This window comes from Poecilia reticulata, chromosome 22, assembly GCF_904066995.2.
Source record: "Poecilia reticulata chromosome 22, P_reticulata-male-v2, whole genome shotgun sequence".
In the NCBI taxonomy this organism is placed as follows: domain Eukaryota; kingdom Metazoa; phylum Chordata; class Actinopteri; order Cyprinodontiformes; family Poeciliidae; genus Poecilia; species Poecilia reticulata.
The window spans coordinates 12,643,073-12,665,019 of NC_088851.1; the positions used below are offsets into that span (position 1 = coordinate 12,643,073).

General features: G+C 38.8%; 3 protein-coding genes across 4 annotated transcripts; 1 reads left to right on the forward strand and 2 right to left on the reverse strand.

Annotated features, from left to right (window-relative positions):
- The first annotated feature begins 849 nt into the window (after positions 1-849).
- Positions 850-4,453, forward strand: nfkbiab (nuclear factor of kappa light polypeptide gene enhancer in B-cells inhibitor, alpha b). The gene is made up of 6 exons (XM_008399835.3): positions 850-1,325; positions 2,978-3,083; positions 3,168-3,378; positions 3,472-3,560; positions 3,641-3,898; positions 4,003-4,453. Exons 1-6 carry the CDS (start codon positions 865-867, stop codon positions 4,036-4,038), a joined length of 1,161 nt encoding a protein of 386 aa, XP_008398057.1. The 5' UTR covers positions 850-864; the 3' UTR covers positions 4,039-4,453.
- A 2,643-nt stretch (positions 4,454-7,096) lies between these two features.
- Positions 7,097-10,167, reverse strand: psma6a (proteasome 20S subunit alpha 6a). The gene is made up of 7 exons (XM_008399836.2): positions 9,973-10,167; positions 9,480-9,574; positions 9,293-9,374; positions 8,858-9,013; positions 8,547-8,725; positions 7,824-7,918; positions 7,097-7,708 (listed from the first exon to the last, which is right to left on the reverse strand). Exons 1-7 carry the CDS (start codon positions 10,046-10,048, stop codon positions 7,651-7,653), a joined length of 741 nt encoding a protein of 246 aa, XP_008398058.1. The 5' UTR covers positions 10,049-10,167; the 3' UTR covers positions 7,097-7,650.
- A 664-nt stretch (positions 10,168-10,831) lies between these two features.
- On the reverse strand, positions 10,832-21,735 carry prorp (protein only RNase P catalytic subunit). 2 transcript variants are annotated; one of them, XM_008399838.3, is made up of 11 exons: positions 21,548-21,733; positions 21,062-21,350; positions 20,826-20,964; positions 20,494-20,728; positions 20,113-20,411; positions 19,958-20,005; positions 19,742-19,874; positions 13,805-13,915; positions 11,552-11,700; positions 11,212-11,410; positions 10,832-11,054 (listed from the first exon to the last, which is right to left on the reverse strand). In XM_008399838.3, the coding sequence occupies exons 2-11, from the start codon at positions 21,198-21,200 to the stop codon at positions 10,926-10,928; spliced, it is 1,581 nt and encodes a 526-aa protein (XP_008398060.1). In that variant the 5' UTR covers positions 21,201-21,350; positions 21,548-21,733; the 3' UTR covers positions 10,832-10,925. The 2 variants fall into 2 exon arrangements, with proteins under 2 accessions (XP_008398060.1, XP_008398059.1); XM_008399837.3 differs by having other exon boundaries at positions 21,062-21,735.
- Positions 21,736-21,947: the final 212 nt, after the last annotated feature.

A 21,947-nucleotide genomic window follows, 5' to 3' on the forward strand; every position in this document is an offset into this window, starting at 1 on the left:
TTGCAGACATTTGTGTATTAAAAATCCCTTATTTTGTCTTTTGTTTGGGGTTTTCATTACCTGATAATTACATAAATCAAGAGACATAAACACTAACATATCACTTAAAGTGAAGATAATCTTTGAGCTTCACTTTTTAAAATGAATTACTGAATTAGGTCAACTTTAATATTCTACTTTACTGAGAGGCACTTGTATAAACACTATGGGAAAAAAACAGAGGGAATGCTATTCTGTTAAAATAGTGAACTGTTTTCTTAAAGATTTTATTAAAGTTCCTATTAAAAATACACTGAAAAAAAAACAAATATTAACTTAATTAATATGGATAAACAAGAAAAAGTTTCTGAAGTTCATGGAATAACCAGAAAAAAAGATGTTTACATTTATGTAATTGAAAGATATTGAAATTTAGTATAATATTCTAATTTATGTCTATGCACATACATATTGTAGGACTTGGAGTAAAGCAAGTTTTAAAAAGAGTTTGATTTTAGCTCCATTATTTTGAGCTTCTAGAGTTACTGATAGAAAGAAACTTCATATAGAATGACTTTGTTATATTTTTAGAGCTCTTTGGGGACCCCTGCTGTTCTCTTTTCCTCTAAAGACTCTTGACTAAATCCCTTATTCAGAGCTGGAAGGTCCTGGAAAAAACATCTCTAGCACATTTTAAGACAAAGTTAAAATGTGTTTAAGTCCAAGCACTGAAAATCTAAACTTAGATTAGAAAATCTAAGACTTTATGTGACTTTTTATGACCTTGCATCTTTGCACAAACTATTGACAAAAAATAGTTGCATGTGTGCCTCAGACCCCCGTTTTACTAATTCCGCCTCTGATCCTGCAAACGCATAATGCTCGATGAGAAGCGCTTTTATTATTCAAGTCTGGGCAGAAATCCCCTCTCTGGCTCTGCTGTGTGTTTGCGAAGTTATTCTAGTTGTCAGTTTGGTGGAAATCCCCCACCTATGTGCTAACTCCGCCCGCTCTGCAGCCAGATACACGCAGAGGGCATTTACAGGCTGCAGCTCACACACACTTAGCCACAGTACAACTAGGACTTCCAGAACCAACATGGACCTTCACCGGACCAGTATATTAAACCAAATGGATTACAATCGGGAGTCTAAAGAAGGGAAGGCGGCCCAGTCGACGGAGGAGCGGCTCGACAGCGGCGTGGACTCGCTGAAGGAGGAAGAGTACCAGGCTGTGGCGGAGGAGCTCCATCGGCTCCAGCTGGAGAGTGATCGCCAGCAGGCCGCAGCTCGGACCGAAGAGCCGCTGCAGGAGTGGCAGACGCAGACTACAGACGAGGGAGACACGTAGGTTTTTACACACCGAGTTATTTATATGCTTATTTATATAACACGGGGCGCCTGAGACTCGGGGCCTCACTTTTGGGTCTTTGAGGTAATTTGATGCCTTCGTTCCCCGTCGGGAATGCCTTCCTCCATAAAACTAAGGCCTAAATTAGCCTGGAATTATTATTGTTGTTTATAAGCATTGAGGTTTAGCTCGGTTAATGGGTCTGATTTGATTCCAAAGTAGCTTTTGTTTTTCTTGCTGTGGCCATAGACGGGATATAGTAAACAAAAAGGCCATTTATCAGGAGGTCAGATTGGGAAAGTCCCGGGCGCGCCGCCAAGGAATCCAACCGACGCGCGTTCCCGTGAAGAGCAAAGGGGAAAACTGGGAAAATTTCCCTGAAGTACTACCATGTAAATAACCGAGAAACAACGAACAAACCCGTCTTCTGTGTCGGAGACGGTGTTGTCTCAAAACCAGTGGAAACAAACAATACCCTAAAGTAACCCTAAAGTTCGTTATTTTTGTCCCAATCTTATTCCTCCGCACAGAAATGTAGTCCGCGCTCATAACCCTCTTCTTAAGAGTATTCATAAAGGGAATTTAATTAAAACGATGTAAAGTGCTTTATTCACACCAAAGCAGAAATAACATAAAACTTTCAAAACATTTAAATCAAGATTAAAAGTGTGCAGAACCGAATCACAACTACGTTTCTTTTTTCTTTTCTTTTTTTTTTTTTTTTTTTACTGTTAACAGGGCCGTCTCCAGAAAGTCTCCAAAGGTGGGCCCATAAATTTATAAGAGCCCTCCCAAAAAATCTGAAGTTTATTATGCTTCTGTTACATATAGACTTTAAAAAGGTGTGATAGTTCATGATTCACATTCTGGTATTTCTAATAGACCTATTAGATATTAATAAAGAAGACCAGAGGACTGGAACCTGCTGCTCCAAAGCTGCATGTTTTTCAGCAAATCTTGTTAACTTTGACCAAGAGGGCGAAATAGAAACTATTTGTTGATTCATTTGTTGCAAACTATCTTCATTGAATTTCAGCTACAACACTAATTTGAAAGGGATCATTTAGTTTTGTTTGGTCCTGTTATTCCACCAGGCTGTTGAAAGGTGGGCTATTTGTCTTGATTTTCCATAAATAAGAAAATGGCAATAAAACTTATTTTAGAAAGAAATAATGGTGATTTACATAGTTGGATATTTAACATTATTGCTGTAAATTTTTAGAAACACCTTATACTTTAAACTGTTCTGTGTGCATTATAGATTTAGTTTAACTATACTAGCATTTTCACTCCTGCAATATATTGAGTGTACATTTTAAAAACTGCTATTCAAAAATAAAAACAGATCTTCAGTATGTTACCCACCATTCAGTTTTTAAACAATTTGCATCTGAAGATGCCTCTGGCTGCTCAGTTCTTCCACTTTTTTTAATATGATGAAAAAACTTTTTGTTTGTATCCAAAAAATACAACTACTTGAAACATGAACTGGGAGTAATACAAAAATAAACCTGTTGATGCAGGTGGAGTTGTGTGCATACCTGCTTTTCGGGGCAGTAAATCAGTGTCTCGGTTGAAGAATTTGTCCCTTTTTCTTTTTTTGTTGTCTAACAGGTTTTTCTTTTTTTTCCTACCTTTTTCTTGGCAGGCTGCTCCACCTGGCCATCATCCACGAAGCAAAGGACTACATCAAACAAATGATTGACCTTTCAAAGAACACACCTTTCCTCAATGCACAGAATGACCTGAGACAGGTATGTGATCTTCCCCTCTCCTCTGTTAACGTTTTATTTGCTCTGAACAAAAGTGTAACATAAATGCTTCGCCTCCCCCCGCAGACTCCTCTCCACTTAGCAGTAATAACAAACCAGCCGAACGTGTGCTCCAGTCTCCTCGCGTCCGGCTGCGACCCCACGCTGGTGGACAACAGCGGCGACACGCCTCTTCACATTGCCTGTCGCCACGGTAACCTGTACTGCTTCAGCGTCATCACACAGAACTGCAGGTTGGAGCACCTGCACACGGCGATGGCTGCCTGCAACTATAACGGTGAGACTTGTGTTGAGGCACGCTGGCGTCGACACGGCGGACGCTGTTGGGCAAGGAGTCGGTTCTAATCGACGCCTCTTTTGTTTCATGCAGGTCAGAACTGCCTCCACCTGGCTTCGGTTCACGGTTTCCTCTCGCTGGTGGAGAAAATGGTGGACCTCGGAGCGGATATCAACGCCAAAGTAAGCAGATTCATCCAGACGCAGAATCTGGGCCGACGTGGAGAATGTTTTGGTTTTAACACAACATCCTTGTTGCACAGGAGCAGCACAACGGCCGCAGCTCGCTGCATCTTGCCGTGGACCAGCAGAACCTCGCTCTGGTCAAACTCCTCCTGAGGAAAGGAGCAGACCCCAACCTCCTGTCGTCCGGGGGACACACTCCCTTCCACCTCACCTACGGTTTGGACAACTGCGACATCCAGAAAGAGCTGTTCCCGGTGACCCATCCGGACCTGAGGGACCTCTCCGAATCAGAAAACAGCGGAGAGGAGTCGTCGGAGGAGGAGTCGGACGAAGAGGTGTGTTGAAATCGCAGTTGCTGTAGAGTGACTGACTGAATGAAGTGTCAAAAATTCGACTGGTTGGGTAATCCATATTTCTCCCCCGTCATGTGTGTCTGCAGGGAATGTACGACGACATTCAGTGGAACGGACATTAGCAGAAAAGAAAAAGAACAAGGAAGTTGCAAAACGGCCCAAGATGATTACGATAAGAATGAAGGCGGCACGGCTCGGCACATGTCTGATTTATTTGTAACATCATGCTGAGAAGACGGCAGCGAGGGCGACGCGGCTGCTGCCGAACCGGGCCGGGCTTGCATCTCCTGACATAAAACGAGAGACTTACCGCTGCAGGAGAGCGAAACGCACACTTTGTAACGGGACTGCTGTGTGAGAGGATCCCCTGAAGACCCTGTTCCAGCTCTGTTGTATGATACTGTAAATGCTGTGTATATGAAGATGTATTTTTTATGGAAGCTGTGAATGTGTACAGTTTAGCAGGTTGTATATGTGAGATGGCAAACAGTTCCAGCGCACTCCAGTTAAATTAAAACACTCATATTTAACACCTCAGACCTGCTCCGTGACTTGATTTGTGGGAAATGGAGAGTAAATGTTGCTTATGGTTTTTTAAAAAGTATTCCCAATTGAGTCTTGCTTTTCCCTTCTCTCTAATAACGTGTGAAGCTTAGACAAAAGGAGTCCTTTACGCTTATTATGCAGGGATCAGAACTGATTAATTACTAAGAGCCATAAATCACAGTCATAGTTATTATTCAGACTGCAACTATGACTGTTAATTTAACCTGAAGCAGCAAATGACTTAATTTAAAGTCAAAGATGGGGGGAAAAAAGTTAAATTTCTTTTTATGTTGATGCGTCTTGATCATGTTACCATCTGAGAAACCAGGTTTTGATACTTTTTGCTCAGAATTATGAGCTAATTTCATTTTGTTGTTGTTGCATCAGGACAGGTGATGCTGGAAAACAACCCAGCTGAATTAAATTAAACTCTAAAAGAGCAACAGATGTGCTTACTATCTTTTTGTGTTTAATGGTTACCTTCGGACAAATCACTGGTTTGCAACAAAACAACCTTGTATGACTTTGACAAGAACAGGCTAAAATTGTGCAGGATGGACAGCAGTAGACTGAGGTTAAAGGTTATTTTTTCCGATTAATGCTGAAAGGTTCCACAAGTTGGAACTTCCCACATTTAGTCTCTTCTCATCAGAGGAAGTTGAGGCTTTGATCGCTGCTATTAATAAGCAGGATCAAAATGTCCTCCGAATAACTTCTTCTAGCAAACCAGGAAACGTTTGCTGATGATCATCTGGGTATTTTCCCTCCTGAGGGAGATCTGCGTCACAAGGGTCAGAATTTTTAACTTTTGAACTCTTTGGAAACTCCCCTTGATCCCAAAGAAAATCTGTGGTCAGATCCTCAAGAGTCATTGGATAAACAGAAACTGACAAATTGTGATCAACTCCAAACGCTAAAATGTCAAGAAAAGGTCCAAATCAGTCAGGATTTGGTCCAAGAGTTGATAGAACCTACTGTAGAAACGTCTCCTGATATAAATTCCACATATTTGCTACTAAAAGCCGTTGAAATATTTTAATTGTTCCCCAGAAAAACCGTGAGAAACACGTAAAAATCTAAAAGCGTTAAAATCTCAAAAGGCAACATGTAATCAGCAGCGCCTGACAAAACTACGAGCTGCAATTACGCAGGAAATTACCCATGCGCCCTCTTCCCGCCGTCTAAAGGTCTGGTCATCCTCATGCCTCCATCAGAGCATGACAGCCGAGCCGAGTCATTTCTCATCAGCCAGCCTGTATTTTCATATTTAAAAGGAAAAACCGGATTGCTCGACAGCTCACTTCCAACGAATGAGGAAGTGGAAGTCGGGCTTTGACTGTCCATGCATGTATTTAAAAAAACAAAACAAAAAAACAGATAAGAGGCTTTGGAATTTTTTTTGTCCCTGCTTGTGGAATGAACTGCTCTGTCATTTGAATAAGGAAGTTTATCTGCAAGGTGTGGCTATGGGAGATTTGAGAGGAAATTCCCAGGAACTAAACACTTCAGCTGTCATGACATTCCTGTTTAAATGGCAACCAAGATTATTAATAATTAAAAATTAAACTACTAGGTTATATTATGGAATAATTAAAATGCTCTTCTCTGACTGTTTATACATTAAAAAGCTAAGATCAATCAAAAGCTTGTGGGATTATCTCTAGACTTTATATTTAATCTCAAGTCATTGTAAGAAACGTTCACTTCATTTGATTTGCAGACATTTCTGCACAACTATTTTAAGTTTGTCTTTTCAGCCATTATGTCGTAGATTTGCTGCCATGTTTGTGGTCAACTGAATGACTGCAGAGTGTCCTTACTTTTCACCACAGCTGCATCTGACTAAGTCTGCCACAACAAGGACCAAATCAATTAAGCGCATAATAAATTAAAAAGAGCGCAATCATTGCCATTTGGACAGCGGCCGTTAAAGAGTTGCTCCGTTTTAATATTGTTGAAAAGCCGCCAGTTTGAGAAACGCTGCAAACATTTGACACCCTGTTTAAAGTGGTTAGTTTGCACTGCCTGCCACTTTTGCCTGTTTTCCCTGTCTGAGCTGAATGATAAGTTTTTCAAATGCAGTTACAGCGACTTCATAATCCATTTTAATTATTGTTATTCCGGTTGTTTTGTTTATTTTGGATATTTAAGATGTTTTCCAGATCCAGTCTTAAATGTTCTTCAAAAATGTAGCTGGGAGTGAGTGAGTGTACAAGCATTAATAAGGCATTATTATTATTATTATTTATCCCAACAATTGAACAAATTTGCTATAGTGACAGGCCTATCTCATGTGACCTCATTTAGGCTAATATATTAGCTGATTTGTAAATTGGTTGAGTGAAAACCACATCTAAAATCTGAATATTCCAAACAGGCCTTCTCACTTGCCGTTTATTTTATATGACCGATTTAGCTGCAAAAGCTCAAAATGGTGACGGTAAATGGGGCAAGTGTAGCCATTATGAAAATGTTTTATGCAGACTCATTAGTAGACACAGCTTTAAATGAGTGTACGGTCCATTTCAGATCATCTGTTCTGTTATGAAACCGAGTCAAAGAAGCTGCACGTTTCCTGTAAGACTTTCTGAATTTCAGCTGAAATATAAATGAGTAAACGTAGAGACTTTGGAGTTAAATAAAAACACCGTATTTAATAGAAGTGCAGCGGCATACAGCTGAAGATCGCAGCCGAGAGGAGAGAATTGAACATTGAGTTAGTTGTTGTTGTCCTGAGCAGAGTTCGACGGCGTTTGGGGATGATTGTAGTGACGGGAAAACTCCCACAGCTGCTCCCGGAGCGTGAACACGAAACTCCAGAGATCGCAAGTGAAGAACATCCTGAGTAAAAATTAAACCACCGTAACCGAGAGGTACCCTTCTGCAGCTGCAGAGCTACACTCATGTCAAACAACGAAACTGATGAGTGGTTGTACTTTTATGCCATTGGGAGCACCGATCTGAAAGTCCAGAATCTTTTTAAAAAGTGAGAATGTAGGCGGGGCGACGGGGTTTTTTTTGTGGGTTGAATTATGACTTGGAAGAACAGAGGCTGGTAAAAGGCAGTGCATCTGCAGTAAAATGTCCAGATTTGACCTCCCTGTGTTGTAAATCTCCCTGGATTGTGACAAATGAAGCTCCTCTTATTTTTCCTTCTAACTGAGACTTCCAGGTTTTCCCATTGATCCTCACTCTCTCTCGGACAGAGCAACCAGATACGCATCAATCTCAGACTCCGACAGAATCCTGAAATACAAAAATTAAATGTTATGGATGCAGGTTTTAGTCGGACAAGTAAAACCGCTTACAGAGCGAGCTGGACTACAACACGTTTTAAAATGCATCTCTGGGATTTACTCACTTAAATTTAGGCTCTTGCGTCGTGATGACTCCCACCTCCAGCTCCGACGGCTTGAAGTCGATGGAAAGAACAGTGGAGAGGCAAGAAATGGCCGTCTGGAAAGGAAAGATGTTGACATTTTAGAGAAAAAGATTATAAGCAAGATCGTAATTTTTAAAAGAGATGTGGCTCTAAACAACGAGACTCATAATGCAGTATTTTTCCTACCATATTCTTATAGTATGAAAATAAAAAATAAAATATGGTTTATTTCTGAAACTCTTAAATTAAGTCAGTGATAGGCTTTACTTGCACATGAATGAGGCTCTATACCAAGGACGGCGTTTTACTCTGAAAATTTAAGGGTTCCAGAACGAGTACAGTTCATATTTAAAGCTTAGAAGTTTAACGGTGTCGGCGTAGGGGGATCGAACTTAAAAAGCAAAGCTCTCGATAGTCCATTTAGGATCAAATCCTCACCTTAACTATGCGTTATAAATCATGACTCCAAATCCATCCATAAGCTTCCACTGCAGAGTGATCAAGCTCTTCTTTATGCTGCTATTCCTCACAGAAACTTTTCATAATTCAGTAAATGTTTTGTGGATAATGTGCTTGTATGAAATGTAAAAGTCAGTGCAATAAAAACCTGATGCATCAGCAGGGATTTATACTAAAAGAGCTGCTTCTTTTGTATGTGCATGCTGCATCTGTACCGTATGCTGCATGTGTATCTGTGTTTACCTCTATAGTCTGCTCAAAGGTCCAGTCCAGTTTCTTTTTGACCTTCTTCTCGAGGAAACCGGTGGCTTCGGTCTGCTTGACCCCAGATGCAGTGGCCTTGAAGCCACAATAGTAACCGGCTGGATCGCATTTATAAAGCTGCGGGCCCAACTCCTCGTCCATGCCGATCACAACCATACCTGCAGCAAGGACACTAGATTAGAACATCTAGCTGATCCGGGTCCACAGTCGGCTTTGCAACATCAGAACTACAGATTTCGAAGAGATAAAATCCCAAAAAGACTCCAGTGGACACATTCATAATTACTCACAGCAGCCGAGCGGCCTCATTTCAGCATTTTGTGTGTAGACTTGGGAGATATCGGCCATGCGTTTGCACAACATGTCCACTGGGATCTCATAGCCGTACTTGTAGTTCCAGTTAGCAGCTTCGTAGCGTGCTCTCTGCACCTGAGACCTGCTGTCAGCTGTCAGAGGACGCAAACAGGTTGACCCCAGAAATACATTCTACACATGTTTTCATATAAAAAAATTTTTTTTTTTAATTTCCAGATCCAGTTTAGGTGAGACATACTATTGACTCGTCAACTATTAGTTATGTAATCCAAAAGCTGGAGGAAGAAAGTTGTTATTAAAAGAAAACAACAAATAGCCATATTTGCTTTTCCAAATATGGCTAAATAGCCATATTGGTAAGGCTATTTGCCTTACTGGCAAGCATGGCTTGGTAAGCATGACTTGCTTACCAGTCATGCCGGTCATGACGCAGCCAATGTTGTCTGTGATTTTGAACAGCTGAGTGACGGTGGAGGCGTCCAACAGCTTGTCCTGACAAACATAAGAGGAAATATGTTGCTTAGAGAAAAAACTAAATTAAAAATCCACACACGACCAGCAACTTCCACAGAGGAGCATCTGTGTGTCTATACTGACTGGAACTTTCTTCTGGGTGACGATCACGGCGCAGTCCTTCCCTCTGATCCCCACAGAGGTCATTCCTCCCTGGTTGATGGCTTTAAATGCATACTCTAAAGAAGGATGAATTGGGAAAAACAGAAGTTACAGTCTTTTACAGTTGAAATGATTTCTTAAATTATTATTAAGGTGTCAAAAAAGTAGAAAAAGAAAATCCTAACGCAAGAGATGAACCTGTATTCAGTTGACTCATAACAGACCACTCTACGCTATTTAGATTTATTTAGGCGAAGATTACAGTTTGGGAGGCAGGCGATGTTATTGTTGTACCAAAGAAATATCAGCTAAAAAATATACAACAGTTATAGTCCTCAACTGAACCACACGCCAACTATATACTTAATGAAATACACTATTAATCCCTGTGAAGAATCTCTGTTTTGTGGTTGAGCACATGCTAACAGGCTGTTAGCAGTGATGACTGAGCATCTTTCTTCCTCTCTTTGCTCACCGACTTGGTAAAGCCTTCCTTCCGGGGAAAAGATGGTGATGTGCCGGTCGAACCCCGCACTGGACCCCCGAGACATAGCAGTAATCAGTGAGGCTAAGTAAAAAGAGAAAGTGGATTAAACTGAAACCAGAATGGCAGGCAGGAGAAACAAAAACATGGAAAGAATTTCTGAACCGGAAGTGGCTGGAGAAGAATTTCTTCATCCGGGTCAACCCTTGTAGTTCTTTTTGGAATTTATGGTTTAGAACGTTAAGCTAAAAACTACAACGGTTACAGACAAAATGTGTTTTTGTATTAAAATAAAAAGATCCCCGAGTCCATCATTGACCAATGGATGATATATATGTTACTGCTCTTCGTGCAACCACAAAGTTACGTAAAAATCCAAAGACCCGATGTGAAACATTTTAAATTTAGTTTGAGAGTCACTAAATTGTTCAAAGTTAATCGCAGTTAATTTCTCAAAAGATATTTGTTGTATATTTGGGAAAAGTCTCCAGGTATGATTGTAAAATTTGATAACAATCCAACATGACTAAAATTATTTACTTCTGAGGCTTCTTGGATAAGTTGCCAATTAATCTTTAGATTTAAATCAATTTAATTTCTTTCCATCAACAATGCAGCTCTTGTTTGCTTTTGTTTACCTTCAATATAAGAAATGCATTTTTACAATTATATTCTTGCCTTATTACCATGCCCTAAAGTTCATATATTTAGATTTTATGTCTGTGTTACATTTTAAAACCAGTCATATGACTTCCAAATATCATAGTTTGTGGTATAAAAAAATTGCTCTATCTTCTTTATTGTTATTATTAAAGTGATGCTAAAGTTTTATAATAAAATGTACAGAAACTTCAAGAGATTTAAGAGTTTTATTCACAAGACTACATATTAAAACATGTTTTTTTTTATTTTTTATTTTTTACATATCTTTACAAAAAAATTATTCAGTGTTTTTTGGTGAGACACAGCCACCGTTGTGGCACTTCATATGTGCTTCTGTCCCCGGTATCATCATAGGGAACATGCCAGGTATCTTCTGTAGTCTGGACAATGGTGTCAAAGCAGGGAATACTCTAATAAAGCAGAAAGACGCAGTCAGTCTGTGCCTCGGAGAGAGTTCACACATGAAGAAAGCAAGTTACAACATAGCCTCTCTTCATTACTTTTATATACAGGAGACGGTACAATGTCAACCTAATGTTAAGAGGTCGTAACCAACCATCCACTCACCAGAAATTTCACCCTCCTGCCAGTTGCGACATTCCCAGCCATCACCAGCTGATGACCCCTCTGCCACTTGAAGAAGAGCCGCCTAGTTACCTCATCTGGCAGGCAGGCCTTGTGGTCCCTCATCAGGTCCCTGCTCACGAACCGACAATGGTTCCCAGAATGCAAAGTGGCATACAGCAGGAACGGGTCGTCTTCGGATCTAACAGGGAGCACGGAAGGTGTGAGGTACAAAATTAATATTTAGTTGCTTCCATCCATCCACTGATGCCATTTACACCACCTCCATCTGCTTGGCGTGTTAACTTTAGGAAGTGTTGCTTTGTCATTCTGAGATTCTCACATGTTTTCAGTAAAGAAGCAATGCGCTTTCTGCTGGATGAGGTTCATGTTGCGTCTGTCCCAGGATTTGGAGGGCCTCAACATGTGTTTCCTCCCCAGCACCAGGATGTTGGGGGCCTGACGCTCAAGCTCCAACACCACTGTCAACAGCTGCAACAACACATGCAAGTCTGTCATTTGCACCACCCTTTCAGTAAGTGCAACGTAGACATTTTGTGGTAGAAAACACAGAATAATTTAGACACACTAGAATCAGATAATTCCTGGTAATTCCTCTTCACAAACGCTTTATATCCTCAAAAATCAAATTTTACTTTAGTTGAAAAAGTTTAGAAAGATTCAACGCAATTAATTGTGAATACTTATTATGCAGAGGGGGGAAAATCCCATATTAGGAAAACCTCTTTTTTTTTTTTTAAACCACCAATTAATAAATAGGTGATAAAAGAAAAGTGCATTGATTTGTTCATGTCTAATTAAGCATAAGTAGATAAACTTACTTGGCCTTTTAATCTGACATTATCAAGGAAAAAAAAGATCAGAATTTGTACAAATTCAGAGTACATTTCTTTCAACTTTCATTCAGGAGAAGATTTTCTTTTCTTTTCTTTTTTTATAACTGGCTTCCAGTTCTGAGGGATTCTTGGCAATGCATTCAATAGGCATCTCATTAGTGTGTTTATTCATATTTATGATTTTTATCTTGCTGTATAAATCATGAATTAATCAATTTCCATCTGTAAACGAAATCAAGTGTTTAGCTACAAAACAATACAATATTTTTCTCTTGAATGTACCTAAAAAGGTTTTTTTTATGTTACTTCATCTAATCAAAGATCTTCAGCAAACAACTCTTAACTGGCTTGTTTATGTGCCAAGTCTCAAAAATATCCAGCTACATTTTGTGAGGATGCAGGAAACTCTGTAAGAATCAACATGTTCATATTAAGGAGTCACTCACTGGAGCTTGAACCTGCTGAATATTTAGACCAATAGCAAAACGTGTTATTGAACCATAACTCCAATAGGCTGATTAAAGACTTTGGTGTTTGCATTGAGATCCTCTCTCTGTTTAGATATTATGTTATCAACCACATAAATGTCATTTTTATCCGTTTACTTCCACATTACATCAAACAGTTCCTCCAATTTCTTGAAAATTATTGTGGAAATTCATGCAAAAATCAACAAATCCCTGCACTAATACATAATTGGGAGTTTGTTGCAAATTTTTCTCCAAAATTCTCAAAACATTTCTTACTTGTACTAAACCTCTGCCTCAGCCTTAACTGATGTCAGATTATAGTCTATAATCTATGAAGCGAGTAAAAAAAAAAAAATGCATTTACCGTCATCATAAAAAAAGCACAAATATTTCCAAATGAGAACCACAAACACTTTGATTTTTATTGCAAAAGTCACAAAAAGTTTCACAAAATTCCAGAGGGACTGAAAAGATGTTCAATAATATTATATAATTTTAAGAATCCATTGATATTTTAACAGTTTGTGAACAGGTTTTATCAAATACACTCTGGCACAACCGGCCACTTAAGAGCATTCATGATCTTGATTTGGCCTCAAACATGAATGAGTTTGACTCTCCTGCCTTAAACGCTGTGCCATCTTTAGTGTCTGGCCTTTCCCCTCAGAGGGACTCAAACGTCTGCACGCCACCAGGTTTAGTGACGCCAATGTTCTGACGAATTCAGCTGGTATTTCACGTTTTTCACAGGTGGAGCTCCTCTCTGATTTCATTCACGCAGTCAATTATTTGAATAAAAACTCCTGCCTATGGTCTTAATGCAAATTTCAGCAGCTCTAATTTTCATGATTTATTTTGCTTCCCCACAAACTGCAGCAGATGACTAGATAGAGAAACAGTCTTATCTGTCTGTACTTTCCTGCCCTGCAGCAACATAATGTGCGAGAACGATGATGCAAGTGTCACACAGATCGGCAGAGACAGACAGACAGATGTGGGCAGTCAGACAAGTAGGTTAGGTGGATTTAAAATCTGGTATCAGACAGTTTTAGTTCACATCTCAGATTCAGGCAGATGAGGTTATTCATTGTGAAACTGACAGAAAACCCCCTGTGATGGGAGGAAGAAAAAAAACGCTAAAATCTACACGATAAAACTGAGCTTGTGCATCTTTGAAATGAGCACACATGAAACAGATCTTATATAAATAAATATGCTGCTTTTAATTAACTGCGTTCCAGGTAATTATGCATCTGTGTGCATTCTCACCGTCTCTGACTGCTTGGTTTTGTCTGGGTTGATTCTGGCAACATTCAGCCCGTCTACGACCACATCAAAAGCTGGCTTCCTCTTCACAAACGCTTTAAAGCTCTCCAACTCCTGAACAGAAGCACAAACGGACAGAAAGCAATGACACACAAAGCACAAACTCTGACAGAGAAAGAGAAAATAAAGACAATAGATTTGGAATAAATAAATGTGCCTGTGCCAGTAATCATTACTGATCTAAATACTGCTTTTTCACTTTCTCCAGGGTCAGTGTGAAATATAAGCGTAGGCGTTATCAGAAAGTTGTTTAAGATGCAAACGCCCCCAAAACAGACCACAAAACTAACAAAAAGCTGTAAAAATAGCTTTAGCTGCAAACCTACGCAGAAGAAATGCCAGTCGAATACTAATATAGCATGCTGCCATGCTTAAAATGATAACGACGAGTTCAGCACTTTACCTCAGAACACAGCAATAAATTCACCTGCATGATTCACTTGTTTGGTTTTAGATTAAAATATCTCGGAGGACGGTATTCCCAAATTGCTTGGGATGCTTTTAGGAAACTATACATAAAGTCAGAATAAATAAAGTTACATTACTACACACAACTTGGGACAGATTTTTACATAAATTGTACAAAAGGATATTTTTTCCGTCAATGTCTGATAATTAATAAGACTAAAATGTTCTGAAGGACCATAAAATGTTCTGAACAATTATACATTTATATAAATACCATGGGAATTTCCAGAAATGATTCCACTCAAGAACAAAACTGGTTCTGTTTCCCAGAGATGGATGTTTTTTTGTTTAGTTTTTTCTGTGAAATGTGCTTAGCAACCCCAGAGTAAGAACTTGCGAAGATGCTGGGAGAAACGGCATTATCTAAACAGAAACAAGTCTGTCTTGCAGCAGGATGTCTTGAAAGGCCGCTCTGCAAGGAAGAAGCTACTTGTCCAAAAGCAACATTAAACTTCAACCGGTACAACTATCAGAGGAGGACGGGAGAGATCAGGACAAACAGGCAGCTTTACTGATGCAAATATTGAAACAAAATCCCAAGAAACCAACCGCAGAGTTCAGGTATAGCATTTCCAAATACTTACCATCACTTTACACCAAACAACTTTGGTGTCTGTTAAGAAACATTTTGGACCAAATAAAGCTTTTGGAAGTTCTGGAAAGTTTTGGAAGGAGAACAACCACATGAAAGATACGCAGGGGGACAATTATGATCAACCCATTAAATTCCTGATTGAGCTACCATGGCATTCCCGGTTGAGTATCTCAAGCGTCTTAAAAAGAAGTGAAACCGTTTAATGTACATAGAAAGAAATGCTGTATTCAGCTGCTTTATTTAGTTGCAGGAGTTTCAATCAAATTACTGAGAATCACTTGAATTTGTCTTCAGCATATTCAATTATTTAGAACCCAACCTGTGACAGAAATGTGGGCTTGAACTTATTTTCCCGACAAGTCCATGAGTTACTTGCAAAATTTCTTTGGATAACTTTATTTGATTTTCATTTGTGGTTCTCCTTTTAGTACGTCTGTCTGTCCGTCTTTTTTTTTTTTTTTTTTTTTAGCAGATGCTTAGAATTACTCTGCATAGCAGACAGTTCAAATTGCAGTAGTGGAAACGGACAGTTTTAGCTGGAAGGGAACTGAGACAGACTGTGAGCCTCCCCGACAGCAACAGCATCAGGGGTTTGTTCATTCTTTGACTCCAGAAATGAATCTGGACTCCACCTGCAGGATCACTCATCAGACGGCTCCTTCTGCTGATTTGTCAAATGCTAAATAGACCCAACAATCAGTCCTGTTACTTAGGATTCTCTGAGGACTGCAAGGAATGATCAGGAAAAATAATTGTCTTCTTTAATGTTGGTCTGCAGCTTCGTACCATAACGACAAAGTTGCCATGAAGCTCAGAACAGCTCCAGTGTGGAAACATTATTGGTGCTTTCACTTTTAGATAGATATGGAAATAGGCTGCTCTGAATTCCCCAGGACCTGAAACCTGAAACTGTTTGCACAGTTTCATTAACATTCAGCCCAAAATGCAACCTTATAAATGCAAAAAATGTTGCAATATTCCTCCTGTGATGTAACTGTGAGCAGGAAAAAGGGAAGGCCCGTCAGGCTGCTGAAAAAAAAACAAAAAAAACTCAACTTTTAACAGTAAGTAGCCGCTCACTGGAGTTTGAGATGAAGAGAATGATTGATGGAAAGAAGAAAGAAAGGAGCCTGAGAGCAGAAAAAGAAGGATGAGAAAGGTAGAGACAAAGTCCAGAGTAATTATCCCGGGACTTTCCAAAGCTGATACCCGAGACTGGACTCATTGTGCTGATCTGGATAACATGTCTGCTTAAAACACACACACTCCCACATCTGTGCACACACTCCTGAGCTTACATTACCACTCAGGTGTCTCGTTATCAACAATTTGTTTCTGTAAAAATAAACAGCAGCATTTCCACTGACTCAGAGCTGCAGAATAAACACTTTATCACAACTGACTGAAGCGCAAAGCTAACTTGATTCTAACATGTTGCAAGTTACAGGTAACAGAGAGACATCAACATGGTTAGAGTTCCTATTACAACAATTAAAAGGTTATATAATCTCCAAAGAGCATACAACTTTAAATTTAAAATACCAAAATTAATTTCTGCATTTCAAAGCAGCTTTCAAAGTCAGTCTTTTTGTTCCTCCCTTCGGCGAGTTCCTTAAGTGGTAAATGCTGTTCTGAGTGCATCAAAGAGTCTTTCAGATCTGAAACGGGGGATTTTTTTTTTCTGTGTTTTTCTTGAAAAACATCTTTTAATTTAAGGAAGATTCTTGCATACTTTGTTCTTTTCAGATTTTTACATAACAAGGCCTCCAGTCTGCAGCAGGTAAAATAGATCTACTTCAGCTTTACTGGCACACCAAGAAGCAGTGTTAAAGTTTTATAAGGTTTTTATTCTCAGCTACTGATTATTATTTCCTAAACTCTATTTCTCCTTTTTTAAATTTCATTTATAAATGGGGTAGTGGGGAGACTAAAATAACATTGTTACACAAGTATTAACAACTATAATCTAAAACTGTTGAAGCACTTTTCGTTTCATTTTAGCTCTCAGTCTTTCTGGGTTAAAATCCATCAGCAATCCCACCTTCAATTCGGGATATATTCCCACATTTCTTCGCCAAATTGTGATCATACCTCATATCCTCGTTATAGCACCCAGCAGATATTTTGAGATATCAAAATTTGAGTTTGGCTGGGCCATAATGAAGCTTAAATCTTCTAAAGGAGCCATTTTTTTATTGAATTGTTAGTTTTCAGTTACTGAAATACTGAACGATAAAGTTCCTCTTGGTCTTAAGGTTTCATGCAGATACCAGAAGGTTTTAGTATTTTTTATTTGGGGCTGTCTATAAGTCCTCTAAGCTTCATTGGACTTTTGTGCCTTTCTCCTTTTGCAGGGAGATGCAACTCTGCATCATTCGAGAACAGCTGAACCACTCAAAGGTGCTTCAAATGATGGCGTTTACTAAATTCTGTTTGACATGAGTTTGAATGAAGAGGTTTGTTCTAAAGTCCCGTCATTCTAATGCAGACATCCGCAGGGTGTGCAGTTATGCAATTAGCGTTTCATTTTTTTCCCCCCAAAGATCTCAGATTTTCAACTCGGTTGTACAGTTTATAATTGATTAAAGATTGAAAAATGTTCTGCGTGCATCTTGATCTTTTGTTTTTTTTTACACACCAACACCTGCCCTTTTAGAAGGGGTGTGAAGTCTTTTCAATTTTGCCAGACTGTGTCCATATTTACATGGCAAACTACAAGTGGGAAGTCCCCCAAATTTAAATAGCTAATCGAACTACCACCGCTATCTGAAGAGTGAAGAACCTCAAGAAACGCTGATGAAAGTTGCTCTCTGGTCACAAATAAACATGGCACATTATTAGTTGCAACTCACTTGTGCTGCCAAGGTTTTTCCTGTGCATAATGTTTCTTTAATTTAATAAAAAATAAAGCACTGAAAAATGTCAACATCGTGCCTTCTCCTGCACGGAGCATTAAAATATCTGTATTTTAAGACCAGTTTGGTTTTATTTAAATGCCCGTCACACTGGTGGTGTGTCTTTGGTTTTGTATTTGTAAAGATTTAAGCTGAATGACTTACACTTTGGACACAGTGAGCTTTCACGTCATATTTATGTCACATGTCCTCAAGAATGGGATTTAACTTTATTTAATGCATGGGGATTTTATATTTTTTGTTTTTACATAAATCACACTTTTCTTTCCAAAACATTTCCAATTAACATAATATAAAAAAAATGAAATATTTACTTAGTACTGAAATCTAAAAGGATCATATTTATGCCTGAGATGACAAGATGTCATAAACAAATATGATTATTTTCTTAAAATGGTATTCATTAACCAGCAAGTAAAAAAATCTCAAAACAGACATGACTTTAGTTTATATGAAATTTAATTTAGAAAATGTTTTTGAATCCAGTTTTAACTTTATCGAAGTAGTTTTTAGAAACTTCCTATAGATCTTAAGCATTTTTAAGAAAGACTTAACCCAGACAAATATGCTGTGCAGGTTTTTTCACTTTATCTTAAACTAACAGGCTGTCATCAACATATATATCATCAGAAAATGTTAAAATGTTCTTGAAATACCAGTTTTAACTCACAAAATAATAATAAGAATATTAACAATACATTTAATTTTGCTTTACGCCAAACTAGTAAGTTATTAATAAATGTGTATATCTTAATATTAACGTGTTAAAATGTTCTCTCAATGAGAAATATATATGTTTTTATTGTTTGTTTTTGTGTTAATTCTGATTTATAATAATGAAATAGAGACTATAAAATTTTCTTCCAGGCAGTTTTTCTTATTTGCTGCTAATTCCATGAAATAGGTTTGTTCATCTACAAAACACTGATTTAAACCTTGAACCTAACGCCATTGACGGAGCTCTGGGTCCATTACCAAACGTTAAAGTGAAACTCAGCTCAGAAATGGGTAACAGTGCAGTCTGAACAGGTCAGTTTCACTCATCAGTTGGGTGTGTCTGTGTACCAATGATGCCCTCTAGCAGACACATGAGGCAATTCCTCACAATAAATATTATTTTGATGTCACTTAAACGCGTGACTTTCAGATTCCGTTTCTCTGACACTATAATTTATATTAAAATGTAGTTGCGGTTGTTTCCAAGCACAACATTCAACCTCTGCCACTTATGCTGATAATACCACTGCTTTTCAGAGTTTGTGTTTAAATACAGTAATAAATTATATCCAGTGGAAACATTTGATCAAACGAAGCACCGACTTTCTGTACCATGGAAACTGAAAAAGAGAGTGCTGCTCCAATCAAAGCCTTTTAAACAGATTTTAACTGGAAAAATTGGAATATTTTCCAGTCATATTGGAAAAATTGACTGGAAACACACGTGGACATCTAGATGTCCACGTGTGTTTCAATGGAGCAGACACACTGCTGCAAGTGTGCGAGTTTATTGTTCCTACCATACTCATCTCTTAGGTTTTAATTATAAAAAAATCTGTAGATTATTACATTACATTCTTCTTACGAGTTGAAACTTATTTTAATTCAGTTTCACATCTTAATCACCATGAAACTGTCATGAATGATGCCTTTGGATGGCTGACAGTGAGCCTGGTTATGGAATGACTTACACCAAGAAACTCCAGGTACTTTAAAATCTTCTGGGGCTTTTAGTCCCTAAAAAACAAAGCCTACTTAAGACCAGTTTTAGTTAAAACTTTAGAGAAACTCTTAAGCTTAACAGCATCCTAGCTTGACGTCTCTCCTTAAATAATTCTGACTTTTAAAGATGAGAAACAACATAAAACCATTTTTAAAGGACGCTGTTTTTGTGTGAATCCATACCTCAGGAGTGGTCTTGTTGAATACATCTCGCCCCTGAATGACATCCGTCATGACTCTGTCCTTCAGCTCCTGATACTCGTCGGCACTAAGCTGGATCGACTCCAGCTCTGACCCACAACACCCACACGCACCTCTAACGAGAGAAATACTTATTCAATAAATGGCACAAAACATCACAAAGGGAACCGTGTAAAAAGCAGAAAAATGTGTACTAACTTTGGGGTGGCAGTGCTCCAGGCTGCAGTCCATTTCTGTCCATTGAGACTAAAATCAGGAAGAAAGACATAAATGAAGAGAGAGAAGAATGAAAAGTGGTGGAAAAAAAAACAAAAACCAAAGCACAGGGAATAAACTTTTCCATCACTGCTTACCTCTCAAACCAGCTCTTTATGGTGTTTGCAACGTTCTGCTGGGGATAGAGCTGGTTGTTCCTCATGTACACCAGAACTCCCAGCAGCCTCTCATGCTGCTCTGACTCAGTCATGGCTCCCATTTCTTTTTCCCTCTCTCTCTCTTTCACGCCTGTAAAAAGTGCATCCCAGGTTTCCTGATGAGGACTCAGTCCCTTTTCAATTAGTTCATCGTATAAAGCCCAGGCAGTAGTTGCATCTTTGTGATGAATTGCTGCTGCAATAATGTCACCATAGTTACGCGGTGATGGTGTCAGAACCTAAAATAATGCAAATACAAATCAAAAGTTAATAAGGACACTATTTACTCCAGTTATTTTACTAAACAAAAATGTACTTCACCTGCTTGATCTCCTGCAAGATCTCAAGTGCTTCCCTCCACCTCACAGTACGGCTAAAGGATTTAATAAAAAGGGAGGAAGCCCCCGTGTCGAGTGAAGGGAAACTTCCACGCATGATTTTGTAGATGTCAAACACCTCATCGTCGTGTCCGCCTTTCACACACAGAGTCAGGTAGCGTAGCAGCAGCTCATAGGACAGTGTGCCCTTTTCCATCACCACAAAAGTCAGCAAGGACCTGGAAAAGCAAAGGGTATTCACTTTATACCAAATATTCCTGTTTACTGAAAGGAAAATTGGCTTAAAACGTGACAGACACTCTCATCATCTCTTACTTTGCTATGTTCAGCTCTGATTCACAGCGGAATAAAGTGTTCATCATCTGGATGTCAAAACGTTCCTGCTTTCCCAGAGATTCCCTCAGGTCCTTCCACTCAGAAGGAAGCAGAGGCCGTTCCGGAGGCTGACACTTTCCTATGAAACACCTCTGGTTTAGTACAGGAAACAAAAACAAATATGGAAGTAGCACTGTGTGGTTGTAAAAATATGGCTTAAATTGCAGTCGCCATACCCGTCATGCGTTTCTGCTCCTCCTCATGTTGTTCTTCTTTCTCAAAGACTGCTGGTGCCTTCCTCTTCATCAGTTCTGCTGTCCTCTTTGCTGTCCCAGCAGCAAAACCAAATTTGGGAAAAGAAGTCTGCAGCAGCATGCTGGATTTCTTAGTGTTTACATCCTCTGTGCCATGTCTGATAGTTCTGTTTGCTATTCTAGTTTGTCCACTGTTCTTTCTGTCTACCTGTCTGCCTCCCAGGTTTGGCTTAATATCTCTTGTGCATAGAAAGCGTGCAGTGGAAGTAAGCTGTGGTGACATAAAACAGATTCTGAAATTTAATAACAAGGTAGAACCCATTCTTAAATGTGTACCTCTTCAAAATATTCACATGTAGGTGAAGCAGCAGTGATCCTTTATCTATGTTTTAAAATAGTTAAAGTATTATTTTCTATACAAATTGCTCACATTCTGTATAGGTCATTCCTGATCAAACTACCACTTACTTTTCTCCTTTAAAATATCAGCAATACTTCAAAACAAAAATCTTACTAGTTTATTTACTCATAAATATAACTCACGGCAACCAATGTCAACAAAAACTGCGACTAAACAATTTCAAGTTGTTTCCAATTGAAGGCATGAGTTCCAGGACGCACGGTTACAGCGTCATCAGCAATAGACTGGGTTCCAATGCTGCATTCAAAGTACCTCGAAAAACAAACCTACACAGCAACTTCTTGGGTTATTTAAATTAAAATGAAGCAGTGAAGTAATATAAGTTAACCACATAAAATGTGTTATTAAAAACTCAAATACACTGAAAATTGTCTAAATGCATTGCCCATTTACATGTTTCTCATATTTTCACAATGAGGTGTTAGAAATCCCGTGGCATTCGGATTT

What these genes read in the sequence shown, in the direction of transcription:
- nfkbiab (XM_008399835.3), top strand. Translation starts at nt 865, where the DNA reads ATGAGAAGCGCTTTTATTATTCAAGTCTGGGCAGAAATCCCCTCTCTG. An exon ending in ACTACAGACGAGGGAGACAC is followed by an intron (nt 1,326 to 2,977) that starts GTAGGTTTTTAC and finishes TTTTCTTGGCAG; the next exon opens with GCTGCTCCACCTGGCCATCA. An exon ending in CACAGAATGACCTGAGACAG is followed by an intron (nt 3,084 to 3,167) that starts GTATGTGATCTT and finishes CTCCCCCCGCAG; the next exon opens with ACTCCTCTCCACTTAGCAGT.
- psma6a (XM_008399836.2), bottom strand. Translation starts at nt 10,048, where the DNA reads ATGTCTCGGGGGTCCAGTGCGGGGTTCGACCGGCACATCACCATCTTT. An exon ending in AGGAAGGCTTTACCAAGTCG is followed by an intron (nt 9,575 to 9,972) that starts GTGAGCAAAGAG and finishes ATCCTTCTTTAG; the next exon opens with AGTATGCATTTAAAGCCATC. An exon ending in AATGAGGCCGCTCGGCTGCT is followed by an intron (nt 8,726 to 8,857) that starts GTGAGTAATTAT and finishes TCCTTGCTGCAG; the next exon opens with GTATGGTTGTGATCGGCATG.
- prorp (XM_008399837.3), bottom strand. Translation starts at nt 21,401, where the DNA reads ATGGGTTCTACCTTGTTATTAAATTTCAGAATCTGTTTTATGTCACCA. An exon ending in TCAGAGCTGAACATAGCAAA is followed by an intron (nt 20,729 to 20,825) that starts GTAAGAGATGAT and finishes TTGCTTTTCCAG; the next exon opens with GTCCTTGCTGACTTTTGTGG. An exon ending in TCTTGCAGGAGATCAAGCAG is followed by an intron (nt 20,412 to 20,493) that starts GTGAAGTACATT and finishes GCATTATTTTAG; the next exon opens with GTTCTGACACCATCACCGCG.